The following is a 13120-nucleotide window of genomic DNA, read 5'->3' as shown; positions in this document are numbered from 1 at the left end:
GTGTTACACCCTGTCTAGTTATTGTTGAGTTTGCCTATTATATAGCTACCAAGCAAAATGTAGAAAGGACAGAAGAGACTCGGGAGATATACCAGGGCTCGAAATACTGGGTGCATGTGCACCCAGGTGCACCCAAAATTGGAACTGTGCACCCAATTTTTTTCACAGGGTGCACCCAAATATTTTATTAGGTTTATGTATGGAAAGATATCAAGTACATAAGATTCTTGACATCTAAGTGTTAGAAAGATAATTAAAATGTCTGTCATGTTACTTGTAATTGTATAAGAATTTGATAGCTTGTAACTAAGTTTTGTTGTTAGGTTTTCTTGACATTCTACTTAAATTTAAGTGGTGCACCCAAAGTTTTTTTGGTGCACCCAATTTTTAAGTTGGGTGCACCAGTGCACCCAATCCCAAAAATGAATTTCGAGCCCTGTATACTAAGACTGGATGCCAGGCTAGAGTTTGCCACTGATATTGATTACTGAGAACAATTTATCTACCAAACTGATTAATTACCCAGAGTCTCATGCATTTGCATATAGAATACAACACGGTGTAAGTTGTATCACCTCAGGTGCCAGGTCAAGTTTCAATTTATTATTCAGTCTGGTGGTACACCTCAGGTATAGACCTCTGTTATTATTCTTTTCACGAAACTCACTGGCCAGGATTGGACAAGTTTAAAAAAATTTCTATCAGGCAAGTACAAAAAAAATCCTTGGCCAAACAACTTTTCACTTGCCATGAATCAATGTATGTTCACTTCTAGTAACGGAATCTTTTTATTAGTTTTTGAAATTGAATATATGAAAACCTCACTCACCAAAAAACATACTTGCCCGTTGGGGCAAGTAGGGAAGGATATACTATCCCGATTGGCACTTTCCCTTGCCTGGGACAATTGAACTAATGGACTTGTCCAACCCTCCCAGTTTGAAAATTTTTACGTAATCATCAGAACATTATGAATAACGCTTCGTCATGTAGCTTAAGCAAGTGACGTATTTGTTTTCCCCATATGTATACCCTACAGGACACAACCAATGATGTTTGTAAGACTACAGTAGACGTCGGAAACAGAGAAACCATACTGTTAAGATGACTTCACAGAATTCCTGTCCCCATCTGGGGACTTTAGGGGACATTTCTAGGGAGGATCTCTTACAGAAAGCAAAGGTAATTATAAATGTTTCATTGATGGTTTTTCAATGTTTGTCGAAAAACCTTTTTCTCTCCTTTATGAAAGTTTATCTGCAATATTATTATATGAATAATATTTTAAACTTTGTGTACCAAAATGTAAGTCATCAAGCCAATAAAAGGGTGGAAATGGAAAGGTCCTCCTTGTTGATTGGTACAAAATTTGATTGCCACATGATCATCCAGCCAATCACATGCCAGATTTGAAAAGATTCTTCTTGTTGATTGGCACAAAATTTGATTGCCATGTGATCATCCAGCCAATCACAGGTCAAAGATTAAATAGGCTTCTTGTTGATCAGTACAAAATTTGATTGACATGTGATCAGCCATCTTATCACAGGTCATAAATTAAAGATCCTAATTGTTGAATAGCACCAAATTTGATTGCCATGTTATAATCCAGCCAATCACAGGTCAGCACTGATTTTAAACTTTGTTGCATTTTATTTTTAGGGATCATGCAGTTCCTGTCCAGCTGTAGGACCCAACCTGTGGGCTTGTCTACAGGTAAAGACTGGTTATATTAAAGTTTTTTTTTTATAAAATCAAAGTCAAGATGAATTGACAACTAATAATATCATAAGAAAATTTTGTCTTTTTCTGTTTTTGTTAATTGTAGACTGTTCTGTACGCAATACTGATGATATTTTCCCCCCTTGCGCCTCTCAGGTAAACTGCAGTTACGTGGGTTGTGGAGAATCTGCAGTGGACCACAGTACCCATCATGCCGTGGTAAGTCATGTCTGCATTGGTGGTTTTCAGTGTTATGCCTATTTGCTGCTTTTGATGACATAAGTAACAAATTAAAGGTCTAATATTTTTTATTTTGTCAAATTAAGTATGCACCAAATAAAATACACATCCAAGATTTGGGGCAAGTCACCGACAAATCTGTGGGACTTAGACATAAAATGGGAAATCTCAAATAAAGTGTGCATCCCCTCTCCACTAATCTTGAACCATTTAGCTTTGAATTTATAGTGTTTTCTTCTATTTTCCTCTGTATAGAAAAATCTACTAAAATGATAATTCCACAGTGCAAAATCAAGCATAGCTACAGTAAGTAAAGCCAAGTAAGCATTAACTTGCATTATGCAGATATATACAACATTCCCTAATAAAATTTTGTTTTGTTTTGGTGTTTATCCAGAACATGAAACATGCCCTGACCATGAACCTGACCACGTTCCGTACCTGGTGTTACTCCTGTGAGACGGAGGTGTTCCTCGACCAGCCTGCCACGTCGCCAGGCAACAACAAGTCCTCCTCCCCGTACAGAAGGTCACCCAGCCAATCACAGGTCAGTGGGTAAAGATTCTCCTTGTTGATTGGTACCAAATTTGATTGTTCTGTGATCGCCCAGCCAATCACAGGTCAGTGGGTAAAGATTCTCCTTGTTGATTGGTACCAGATTTGATTGCTCTGTGATCGCCCAGCCAATCACAGGTCAGTGGGTAAAGATTCACCTTGTTGATTGGTACCAAATTTGATTGCTCTGTGATCGCCCAGCCAATCACAGGTCAGTGGGTAAAGATTCTCCTTGTTGATTGGTACCAAATTTGATTGTTCTGTGATCGCCCAGCCAATCACAGGTCAGTGGGTAAAGATTCACCTTGTTGATTGGTACCAAATTTGATTGCTCTGTGATCGCCCAGCCAATCACAGGTCAGTGGGTAAAGATTCTCCTTGTTGCTTGGTACCAGATTTGATTGCCATTTGAATTTTGATCATCCAGCCAATCACAGGTCAGTGATTAAAGGTTTTCCTTTTTTGATTGGTACCAAATTTGATTGCCATTTGATCATTTAGCCAATCACAGGTCAGAAATTATAGATCCTCCTTGTTGATTGGTTCCAAATATGATTGCCATCTGGCCAATCACACTCACAGGTCAAATATTAAGCGGTCCTTGTTGATTGGTACCAAATTTGATTGCAATACATCCAGCCAATCAGACGTCCCTCTGGTTTGAATGGTTAAAAAGATTTGATTCCCATCTGATCATCTATCTAATCATGTAGTGTTTACATTTGTTGATAATGATAAACATTGTAGAAATAAGATACCCTTTACTTGTACATATATGACTTTTGTATGCTATGTATAGTATTTTGCATCTTTTAAGAAAGAAGAATTTTCTTTAATTCTACTGTAGACTTCTCAAGACCAAAGAAATGGTGGAGGAGATGCCGCTTCTCATGTACAAGAAGACTTCATCGATGATGATGCAGATATCAAGCCAAAAGGTTGGGAACATTTGCATGCACCAAGACCTTTTCTTAGATCCTATTGCATGCTGGGACATACAGACTGCCTCCTGTGTTGTTACCCAGAGTTCTCAGTTTTTCCCAGCATGCCAAGGGATTTTAGGAATGGTCTATGGTTGGAAAATCACAGGAAGGGGATTTTCTTTAAACTTTAGTACTTCAACATCAAAGTACAGTGTGATAGACAAAGAGCTAAAACTTGTCCTTAGAATCATAGTATTTTTTTTGGTGAGAATTTGTCACAAACTAATATTTTTCCTCAAACAAGATATATTTGAATTAGAAATCAGGTACATAGTATTCACCAAGAAATGGTTTTCAAAAAAGGTCATGTTTTTAAAAAATTTGCGGGAAAAGGGACTTTTTGCTGTGGTTTTAAGTTCGCTGTAGCACCATGCACTGTATCTTACTGTGATGGAAAAATGTTCCCGTGGTTTTAAGTTCGCAGTGAAGCGGCCGCCGCAAAAACCGCGAACATTTAACCACCACAAAAGTTTCTGCATTTACAGTAGTGCTTGAGACGAAGAGTAGTGATTCTACCAAAGCTGTTAGTGCATGGAGTATTTTGTGTGTAACAGTATTCCGTTCTGGTTTTCCCTGACCCGATTAGTGGATGCCTCTCCCACAGGTCTAACCGGACTACAGAACATCGGGAACACGTGCTACATGAACGCAGCGCTGCAGGCACTCTCCAACTGGTGAGCGCCAGATTTAACCCTCCATCGACTAACTTCTACTCTAACTGACCCAAATGTGCATTGTTACACTCTTAGCTGTAAAAAGTTAAAATGCATTTATGTTTCTTTCTTTCCGAAGACAAATGTTAGAGTAACACTGTAAATTTGATTATTTTAGTGGGGATTTTTAGTGGTTGAGGGGAAAAGGAGGTTTTTGCGTCATTTTAAGTTTGCGGTTGAAAGAATCCTTAAGTACAGTAAAAATATTTTTGGTAATGCCTATTTGTAGTGTTGTGAATTTGGGGTCACCACAAAACTTCTGTAACATTTCTTAATTTATTTCATCTTTGAATTCTGGAAGGTACCAGCACATAGCATATTTGTGTTGGATTTGTCTCTCAAGTATACCTGCAGTTTTGGTGTAGATTGCAAGGGGGTGCTTGTGAGCCATGTTTTCTGTGTTGTGTTTTTCAGCCCTCCTCTGACCAACTATTTCCTGGAGTGTGGGGGAATGGTTGGCATGTCAAAGACAGAGAAGAAACCTGGACTGTCCAAGAGTTATCTCAAACTCATGTTAGAAATGTGGCACAAGAAAAGGTACTTAAGTACTATATATGCATTTTACATTGCTGACTGTTTGGAAATATCAATTTTTTTCTGTATGATTTTCTGTCCGTGGATTTTCAATCTTACAGGCGAAATAAAGATTTTCCCACATTAGATGAATGATAATTGAAATATATAGATGATAAAGAAATAAACATGTAAAAAAACTCAATTTATGAGTTTTAGTCCACAAATGCATGTGTTTTACACAAAAACATTACACCATACTGTTATCTAATACATGTTTTTTGTTTTGTTTTGTTTTGTTTCAGACCAAGTTATTTGGTACCTGTCAGTATTGCCCATGGAATTAAGATGGTCAACCCCATGTTCAGAGGCTATACACAACAGGTACTGTACTAATACATCTGTGGTCTTTTTTTGGCTAGGCCTCTGGGGCGGAGGTGTGTTTGTATGTATGAACAATGCTTTCAACCCTTGTACTTATCTACAGTAACTGTTAAAAGTCTCAAAAGTAAAGGGGAAATCTAACGGGTGTTTATTCGTCTTGGTCAGTAGCTTTCATGTGAAATATGTAGAGATTTTTTACATGTTGCCCCCCTCCCGATCTTGCAGGACTCCCAAGAATTCTTACGCTGCCTAATGGACCAACTGCACGAGGAGCTGAAGGAACCAATCACCGAGTTCGAGGACTACACCAGCCCGACCAATGAGGACAGGTCTCCCACCGCGTCCACTCCCAGCATTCCCATCCGCTCCTCGGACTACTCCTCCAGCCACTCTGACGAGGAGTACCATTCCTGCGAGTCCGGCGGGAGCTCGGAGCAGAACACTCCCGAGGACTCCTCCCTTCCAAACAACGACCTCCGTGCCATTCCGCGCAGCTCGTCCGACAGCGACATCCGAACCCTGGATTCCCGCGAGCAGAGAGTCAACGCGAGGAACCGCAACCGGGTCGTCTCGGAGCCCAGCGAGTACGTGTCGAACCTGCGGACCCGTTCCCCGCGAAAGCGCGTCAAGTCGTGTCAGGGGTCCATACGGGGAACCCAGAGCAAGGAGGAGAGCAAGCGGCGCCGCGGGTCAGGTCATGACATTGACGCTGACATTGACGAATCAAACGAGACAACGGAGACGGGTTCGGTACCGGATTCGGACTCAGGATGTTCGAGTAGCAGTCCGATGAGAGAGAGTCCGCCCCACAGCCGCTCCAACAGTCCCCAGGGGGTCAGAAGTGCAAGTCAGCCAAACAGTCCCATGAAGACCAGTCTAAAGGATATACAACCCACCTTTAAATCAGGTAAAACAAAAAAGCATTGTTTTGTCCATTATATTCTTTACCTAAATTTTGAATTTTTCACAGTGTTCTTAAATTCAATTTTCCACAGCATTTTGTTTTCTTGATTTTCACCTTGCTACAAGAATAAGTGTTAGTAACTGAAATGACACTGTAAATTACAGATATAATTTGCTTTGTTGTAGTTGTACCCTTAACAAATTTTTATTTCTAAAACTTTTCGTGCTTTATGTAAAATTTATCTTGGGCCAATATTTGGAACATCTTTTGTCTATTTGCAACAATAACTTTTATGAATTTCTTTCAAACATTAACTGCTAGGAGTATGACGTACAAGTTAGTGAATTTTGCTTCAAGCCTCTGGGGTTAGTCTAATAGAGAATATTATTGAACTTGTCTCACAGCCCAGAGAAAGAAAAGAAATATACGCCACCACAGCATCATCTCGGATGTGTTTGATGGGAAGATCCTGAGCTCTGTCCAGTGTCTGACGTGTGATCGTGTCTCCTGCACCAAGGAAACTTTCCAGGACATCTCCCTGCCAATACCCAGTAAGTCGTCAGTCTTTATTCCTATTTGATACCTTGTGAAAGGATATAAATGTTATACTAGCTGCAGTTCTGATAGTTTCTCCTAGAGGGGGCACCTGACTGCAACATGGACTGAAGAGAATCTCAAGATGTTGTTGCCTTGCATTTCAACTCTAGCATGGAGAAGTTAGATATAATATCTGATAAACGCTTTTCTAGTCTTGTAACTGTTGTTCTGATCAATTCTGTACCTGACTTGTAAAGAAGAGACCATCAGGAAGACGTTGCTATTAATTCCTATTCAATAGCATGGAGTAATTAGATGTAATAGCTGATAAAGAATTGATAAATGCTTTACTTGTAACTGTTGTTCTGATCTATTCTGATAGAGGGAGTACCTGACTTATAATGGAGAGTCCCTCAGGCAGTTGTTACACTGGGTGCTCATCTATTAAAGTTGCTTCTTCTCAAAATCTGGCCCTTTTTTACAAAAGTTGAGAATATAGTTTCAGTGTTTGAATTTTGCTGATTTTTTTTGCGATACCTCAGTGTTGGAGCCTGCTATATATATTTGATTCAGTTTAGTAACGTTCTAAACATTTTACATTCTCCAGGTAAAGAGGACCTGGCCCTGCTCCACTCAGCACAGGGCCCATCCATAAAGAGTTCCTGTACTGATGCCTACACTGCCTCACAGGGGTGGATGGGGTACTTCTATGATTGGCTCAAAAGGTAAGAGAAGTTTTCAATGTCAACAAAGGGAGGGCGGTCAGTGTACAAAATACTTTTCTGAGCCAGGTTGCACAGTGTGCAACTTGGGGCAAAAACTAGGTTGCACAACTGAATTTCATGTTGCACCACCTACAATTCACCAATTTCTGAAAAAAAAGGTACAATACATAACCTTTTACTAACAAGTTACTTATAAGCATGTTTGTTTCAAACTAAAAATCAAGTAAATTGAGAACAAAATCGAGTTCTGAGGCTCAAAATCTAAGTTGCACCCTGTGCAACCTGAGTTTATTAGTGAGTTGCACCAAGCAAAAAGTGGTTGCAATGTGCAAGTGTGCAAGTGGGTATTTTGCACACTGGCGGTTTCTTCTAAACTGATGTACTAGTTCTAGTTGTGGAAGACATAATGAAGGTCCCAGCATTTGTGTTCTGTCAATTAAGATTTGTCTGTGTCACTTAAGTTTTCTTTGTGTCACTTGAGTTTAGTTTGTTTTTCTGTGGGGTTGTGTTACATAACTGTAAGGTGTTTGGCCCAGGAACCAGAGAACCTAGATTCAAATCCTATCATGCCACAAATCTTGTGATCTAGGGAAAGGCACTTTACAAGAATTTCCTCACTTTAAGTTTACCATGCAGAATTATGATTTCTTGACAGACCAACTTTTGGCAGATGATTAAGTTCTAGATAATGGCAGATCTTAATTTTTTTATTGTAAATTTGATGATACCTTTATTTGTCCTTTTTAAACATCCTTCATAGATGCTCAAGAATGCTGCATTCAGCAGAAATGTTGCTGTTATTGTCACTGTTACGACCTGTAATTCTCGTTTGCTTCTCTCGAATAAGACGTCTTAGCCGCAAAGATTACCTGCAAATGTGACTTTTCCCTTTGGGTGTGTGATGTGCCACTAGATATTGAATTCCAAGCACTTGGAATGGCCGTGAGCCTCAAAAAAGGCTTCTAGCTTCTAGCTGAATACAAGACGGGGATGCGCCAGGTCTCCCATCTGGGTGTATGATGTAAATCACTGTGTAGCAGATACGGAATGGAAGTACGCCAGGCCTCCATCCGGGTGATTTGAAGTGAACCAACAACTCCAGAATGATATGCTCCATTACACACGAGGGCATGCCCCTAGTCGTTTTCAAAATTTTTTAACGTGCGTGGGGTGTGAATCTCCCCAGACGCGGGACCTCCATTTAATGTTTTATCCAAGGGATGGCCCCAACCAAAGCTAGGTACTATGGTACCTTTACCTACATATGCTTGAATCTTTAGACTGTCCCTTCATGTTTCCTCTGTGCTCTACCCCCAGTTGGTTCTGGGGCCCCCAGGTGACCCTGGATGACTGTCTGTCTGCATTCTTCTCTGCTGATGACCTGAAGGGAGACAACATGTACAGCTGTGAGAAGTGCAGGAAGTATGTACAGAACGTTTTCTCATGTTCATTCAATATCTTGATAACTTTTGGTAAGTTGTGCATAACAGTTGTGGTTACAAAGTGGCCCTGAATGTCAATGAGATCTGGCTAAATTCCAAATTAGCCGAGGTCGTAACTTATAAAGTAACGATATTTTTCTTATAAGTGTCACAATCTTTATTTTCCACAGACTAAGAAATGGATTGAAGTTCTCCAAAGTGCTGGAACTGCCGGAGGTAAGACGTGTTTGTTACTCTCACCTCTCAAATAAACGTACCGGTACGTTTATTTTTTTCAGCCTCAAAATCCACCCGGTACATTCTTATTTTAGACGGTACGTTTATTTATTTTTTCAAATGGAGGCTTTCATTACTAACCTAGGACCCCAAAAATATTGAAATTTTAGGTTTTTCTGCCGATATTTCCGTGGTATTTTTGCTCAAAATTTACTATTTTGGGGGGAGCTGCCTGACGTGACTTATCAGGTCCCCCAGTACGCACAGGGCGGGTCTCCCATGTGGGAAGCAAAGAGTGTCGGCTTTCCGAGGGAGTGTTCTTGTATGACAATCTTTTTCGTGGAACTTGTACAAATACAACTACTAGTACAAATATGTTTCCTCCTCGTTCTCAACACTTTTTCCTCGTAACTTGCGCGCCTTCCTCCACTTAACAGCATTAATGTCATTTTTATGGAGGCAAAAAATAATAATCTGACACTTGTCCCTCAGACACTTGGTACGTTCCAATCAGGCTGTGGGAGGCTGTTGAAAGTTCATCACGATAGCAGATACTTTTTATCATTTTATCAAAGCAGAAACTGAACTAACAATATATAATATGAAATATTTTTGAAAAGTTGGAGCGCTGTTGCCATCAGATATGTTTCTGAGTGTTTGTTACTGTCATTTAATCATCAGTTATTGTCAGTTCCACCCGATTTCATTCTATGTTTTGGAAAATCCAAATGCCGTCAGCACTCCCCAAAAGTAAACCTGACTGGACAACGCCCCCAAAGGGGCGGAGTCAAGTCTCTTCAGGCCTTTTAGGAGTTTTACCGCCAGCAGGCATGGTGCAGTGGGCGGGGCATTGTGCAGAGAAGCGTGGGAAAGTGTTTCTCTGGAGGGACCTGCCTCATAGATGAATACATTAAGCCATATTTGGTGTGTATCAGTAGCTAGCACAGGTGATTTTTTTCCTAATGTGATAACACAGTGAAATCTATCTTAAATTATAGCTCTTGCAGCCCCGAACAAAATGCCGTTTTCGGATTTCAAATCGGATGAACTTAAGTCTAGAAATTAAATTTTGAAGTAATTAATTTGGGTATTTTTGTGGAAAACCTTAATCATTAGTTCAATGGGGCCCAAATGGCACCGGAGGGACCTGTAATTAGAGCAAATCAATACACTACACACACACTATATGCATCATTAGCATGATTTATTTTCTTAACACCAACAGACATTCAAGTTGATGCAACTGTCTAACCAAATCCAGCAAGTAGACAGTACACTTAGTCTATAATTAGTAAATGATTATGTTAATTATTGAAATTAGTATGTCTGCATACTAATTAGGTTAATATCACATACTATATTCAGGTATCCTATACACATTCAGGCTACATTTCTCTCTCAGGTTACCTCAGACATCTGTCACTACATGATCAGCAAAGTGTCAGTTGCAAATAAATTCTTATGTAATGACTGATTTGCATATTTGCATATTAATTAGACAAAACCATCAAATTGGATAGACATCATCTACATACACACTTTCTTTATGCCCACCTCTAAACGGAGTAATGGAACTGGCAGCTGTCACAATATAGCTAACAAATAGATGATCTTAAGTATTCTAATTAGTATATGATTAGTGTTTTGCAATATTTAATTATTGAAATTAGTATGTCTGCATACTAATTAGGTTAATATCACATACTATATTCAGGTATCCTATACACATTCAGGCTACATTTCTCTCTCAGGTTACCTCAGACATCTGTCACTACATGATCAGCAAAGTGTCAGTTGTATTTAAATTCTTATGTAATGACTGATTTGCATATTTGCATATTAATTAGACAAAACCTTCAAATTGGATAGACATCATCTACATACACACTTTCTTTATGCCCACCTCTAAACAGAGTAATGGAACTGGCAGCTGTCACAATATAGCTAACAAATAGATGATCTTAAGTATTCTAATTAGTATATGATTAGTGTTTTAGATAATATAAATAATCCAATTTCAGCATTCTAATCACTGCAGCTTTCATAAATTACAGAAGATACATTTAAAAATACATATATTATACAATTGTCAGCTGACACAGCATGGGTGACCAGCAAGTTCAAGTTATCATACCAATTCTTGTTGTATAATCATTTAACATATTTGCATATTAATTACACCAATAATGCATATAATAAATAATAATCCAATCAATTCATGGCTTTGAGAAAAAAATGCACTTATACTATGTTTTCAACTGTTTTTGACTTAATTACTTCAAGATTACTTATTTAACTTTTTGTCATCCACTTCATAAATAAATAATTAACATCAATTACTTTTTTGCATATTAATTACATCATTTTTACAAGTCATACCTTTTTTCTGCAGAAATATGTGAATACTATTGTATCTAAAATATCATATCAAATATTAACAAATTCCTACTGTCTCTCTTTGCTTGTCTCGCTTCTTCACTTTTGCTCTTTATCAGTTCAAGTCTTCTGTTCAAAGCCATATTACAACAAATATAATCAAACAAATTCCTAAAGTCTCTCTCTTTGCTTGTCTCGCTTCTTCTTCAGTTTTGCTTTTTCTGCCTGTATCAGTTCTAGTCGTCTGTCCGTAGCCATGTACTTTGTACCCTGTTCAACTTCCTGATCTGAGTCCTCATCTTCATCCTCCTCATTGTTGTTATTGCATCTTAAAGTGTTCATACCTATCAGCTCAAGCAAGTTTTCCTTTAGTTCTGACATTGAAAACTTTTTCACCGACCCATTCACAGTCATCTGTTGCTGAACCAAGTATCTTTTGTCTGTTGGTAGAGGGTCCTCCAGAACTACTTTGTGAAATCTGAGCTGTGCAAGGATCTTCTCTTTCTTCTTTGAATCAGTTGCACACTCACAGAGTCTCTGCTCAACCTCCTCTGGAGTCTTCCATTCACCGCCATCTTGCCTTACTGCTTCACAAATCTTGGATTTCTCCTGGGATACCCTTCTTATCTTTCTTTCCTTCTCATCTTGTTTCTGCCTCAGCAGTTCGAGGCGGTGGCTCAGAATTTCCTGTTCTCGTTCTTTCTGCTTCTTGATGCATCCTGGAGCAGCTTTTCGAGCTGTCTCTAATGCACGTTCTTTGTCATCTTCAGACAGTTTTCCCAGCCAGTCTACTGTGTGGTTTGTAGAGAGTAGAAGCAGTGATTCGATGTGTAAGGTCTTTGCAGATGGTTTCAGCTGGTGTAACCTATTTCGGTACCCAATGCTTCTTTCACATGTGACATTTGTTGTGGGAACATGTTTAGATTTCTGTTTCAGGTTTTCATCAGGATTATCATACATTCCTCCAGGTAAGTAGTCGGTGAGCTGTTTTTCTATCAGAATCACCCAGGACGAGAAGATCAGCTCCAGGGCACTGATGGTGAGAGCATCCAGCTCAGCATCCTCAGAATCTTTAAGAAGGGCATGGCACACATCATCCTCATCAACCACCTCCCGGCCGGGAAATATGGTTTTATTGTCAGGCACAAGTAGTTCTGATGCGTCCTCTGATAGTCTAAGAAATTCCGCTCTCATTGTGAGAGACTGTCTGTTCAGATCGAGGATGCTGGTAGCAGCTAAGATTTCTCGCCACATTGGCGTGGTCACTCTCTTCTCCAGGATACCTAGCGCCCTGCATCCAGCGATAGCAACTTTGTTGGATAAGTGCTGCTGCAGACAAGAGTGGGACATACTTAGGGTACCACCACCTTTCCAGATTTCTAAGAACTCCCTCATGTCCTCCAAGTGAAAGAAGAAAGCCGCACCATTCACAAATTGGATGTTGCATCTATTCCCGATTAATTTGGAAAACTGGCACTTTCTACCTGGCTCCTTCCCATACAGGAAAGCCTGGAAAGCCGCCGCTTGCCCCGTTCTTTCATCGCACTGTTTTTGAAACGTGCGACAAGCTGCATACAGTGCATCCTCAGTGACAGCCCTTCCATTTTTGGTTGGCATGCCTTTCTTTTCAATGGCGCACACATCAAAACATTTTAATGCATCAAGTGCAACAGAAGCCATGTTGATAAGTACGTGCATATAACAACTAAAAGTTATTGACTTTCTCTACTGAGCTTGACGTGTCCTTGATTATCTCCCCCCTCCACTCTTCAAAAGCACTAAATCAATGCTTTCATTACTGACCTCTGTC

At 39.6% G+C, this 13120-nt stretch overlaps 1 protein-coding gene across 6 annotated transcripts in view; it reads left to right on the top strand.

Moving 5' to 3' along the window:
* Positions 1-13120, top strand: part of LOC118421659 (ubiquitin carboxyl-terminal hydrolase 20-like) — a 40558-nt gene that overhangs the window by 12458 nt on the left and 14980 nt on the right. For 3 of the 6 annotated variants that reach the window (XM_035829098.1, XM_035829096.1, XM_035829097.1), the window contains exons 2-14: positions 1040-1182; positions 1663-1716; positions 1879-1941; positions 2360-2509; positions 3365-3455; positions 4087-4174; positions 4628-4750; positions 5032-5110; positions 5336-6017; positions 6419-6565; positions 7159-7276; positions 8594-8698; positions 8889-8934. In XM_035829098.1, the coding sequence (XP_035684991.1) occupies positions 1105-1182; positions 1663-1716; positions 1879-1941; positions 2360-2509; positions 3365-3455; positions 4087-4174; positions 4628-4750; positions 5032-5110; positions 5336-6017; positions 6419-6565; positions 7159-7276; positions 8594-8698; positions 8889-8934 (1824 nt within the window). In that variant the 5' untranslated portion in view covers positions 1040-1104. Of the gene's footprint in view, positions 1-1039; positions 1183-1468; positions 1477-1662; positions 1717-1878; positions 1942-2359; positions 2510-3364; positions 3456-4086; positions 4175-4627; positions 4751-5031; positions 5111-5335; positions 6018-6418; positions 6566-7158; positions 7277-8593; positions 8699-8888; positions 8935-13120 lie in introns of those variants that run through there. The other 3 variants (XM_035829099.1, XM_035829101.1, XM_035829100.1) reach the window with 3 other exon arrangements.

This window comes from Branchiostoma floridae, chromosome 8 (genome assembly GCF_000003815.2).
Source record: "Branchiostoma floridae strain S238N-H82 chromosome 8, Bfl_VNyyK, whole genome shotgun sequence".
Lineage (NCBI taxonomy): Eukaryota > Metazoa > Chordata > Leptocardii > Amphioxiformes > Branchiostomatidae > Branchiostoma > Branchiostoma floridae.
Note: the sequence above shows the minus strand (reverse complement) of the source record. Positions and strands in the feature narration are given on the sequence as shown.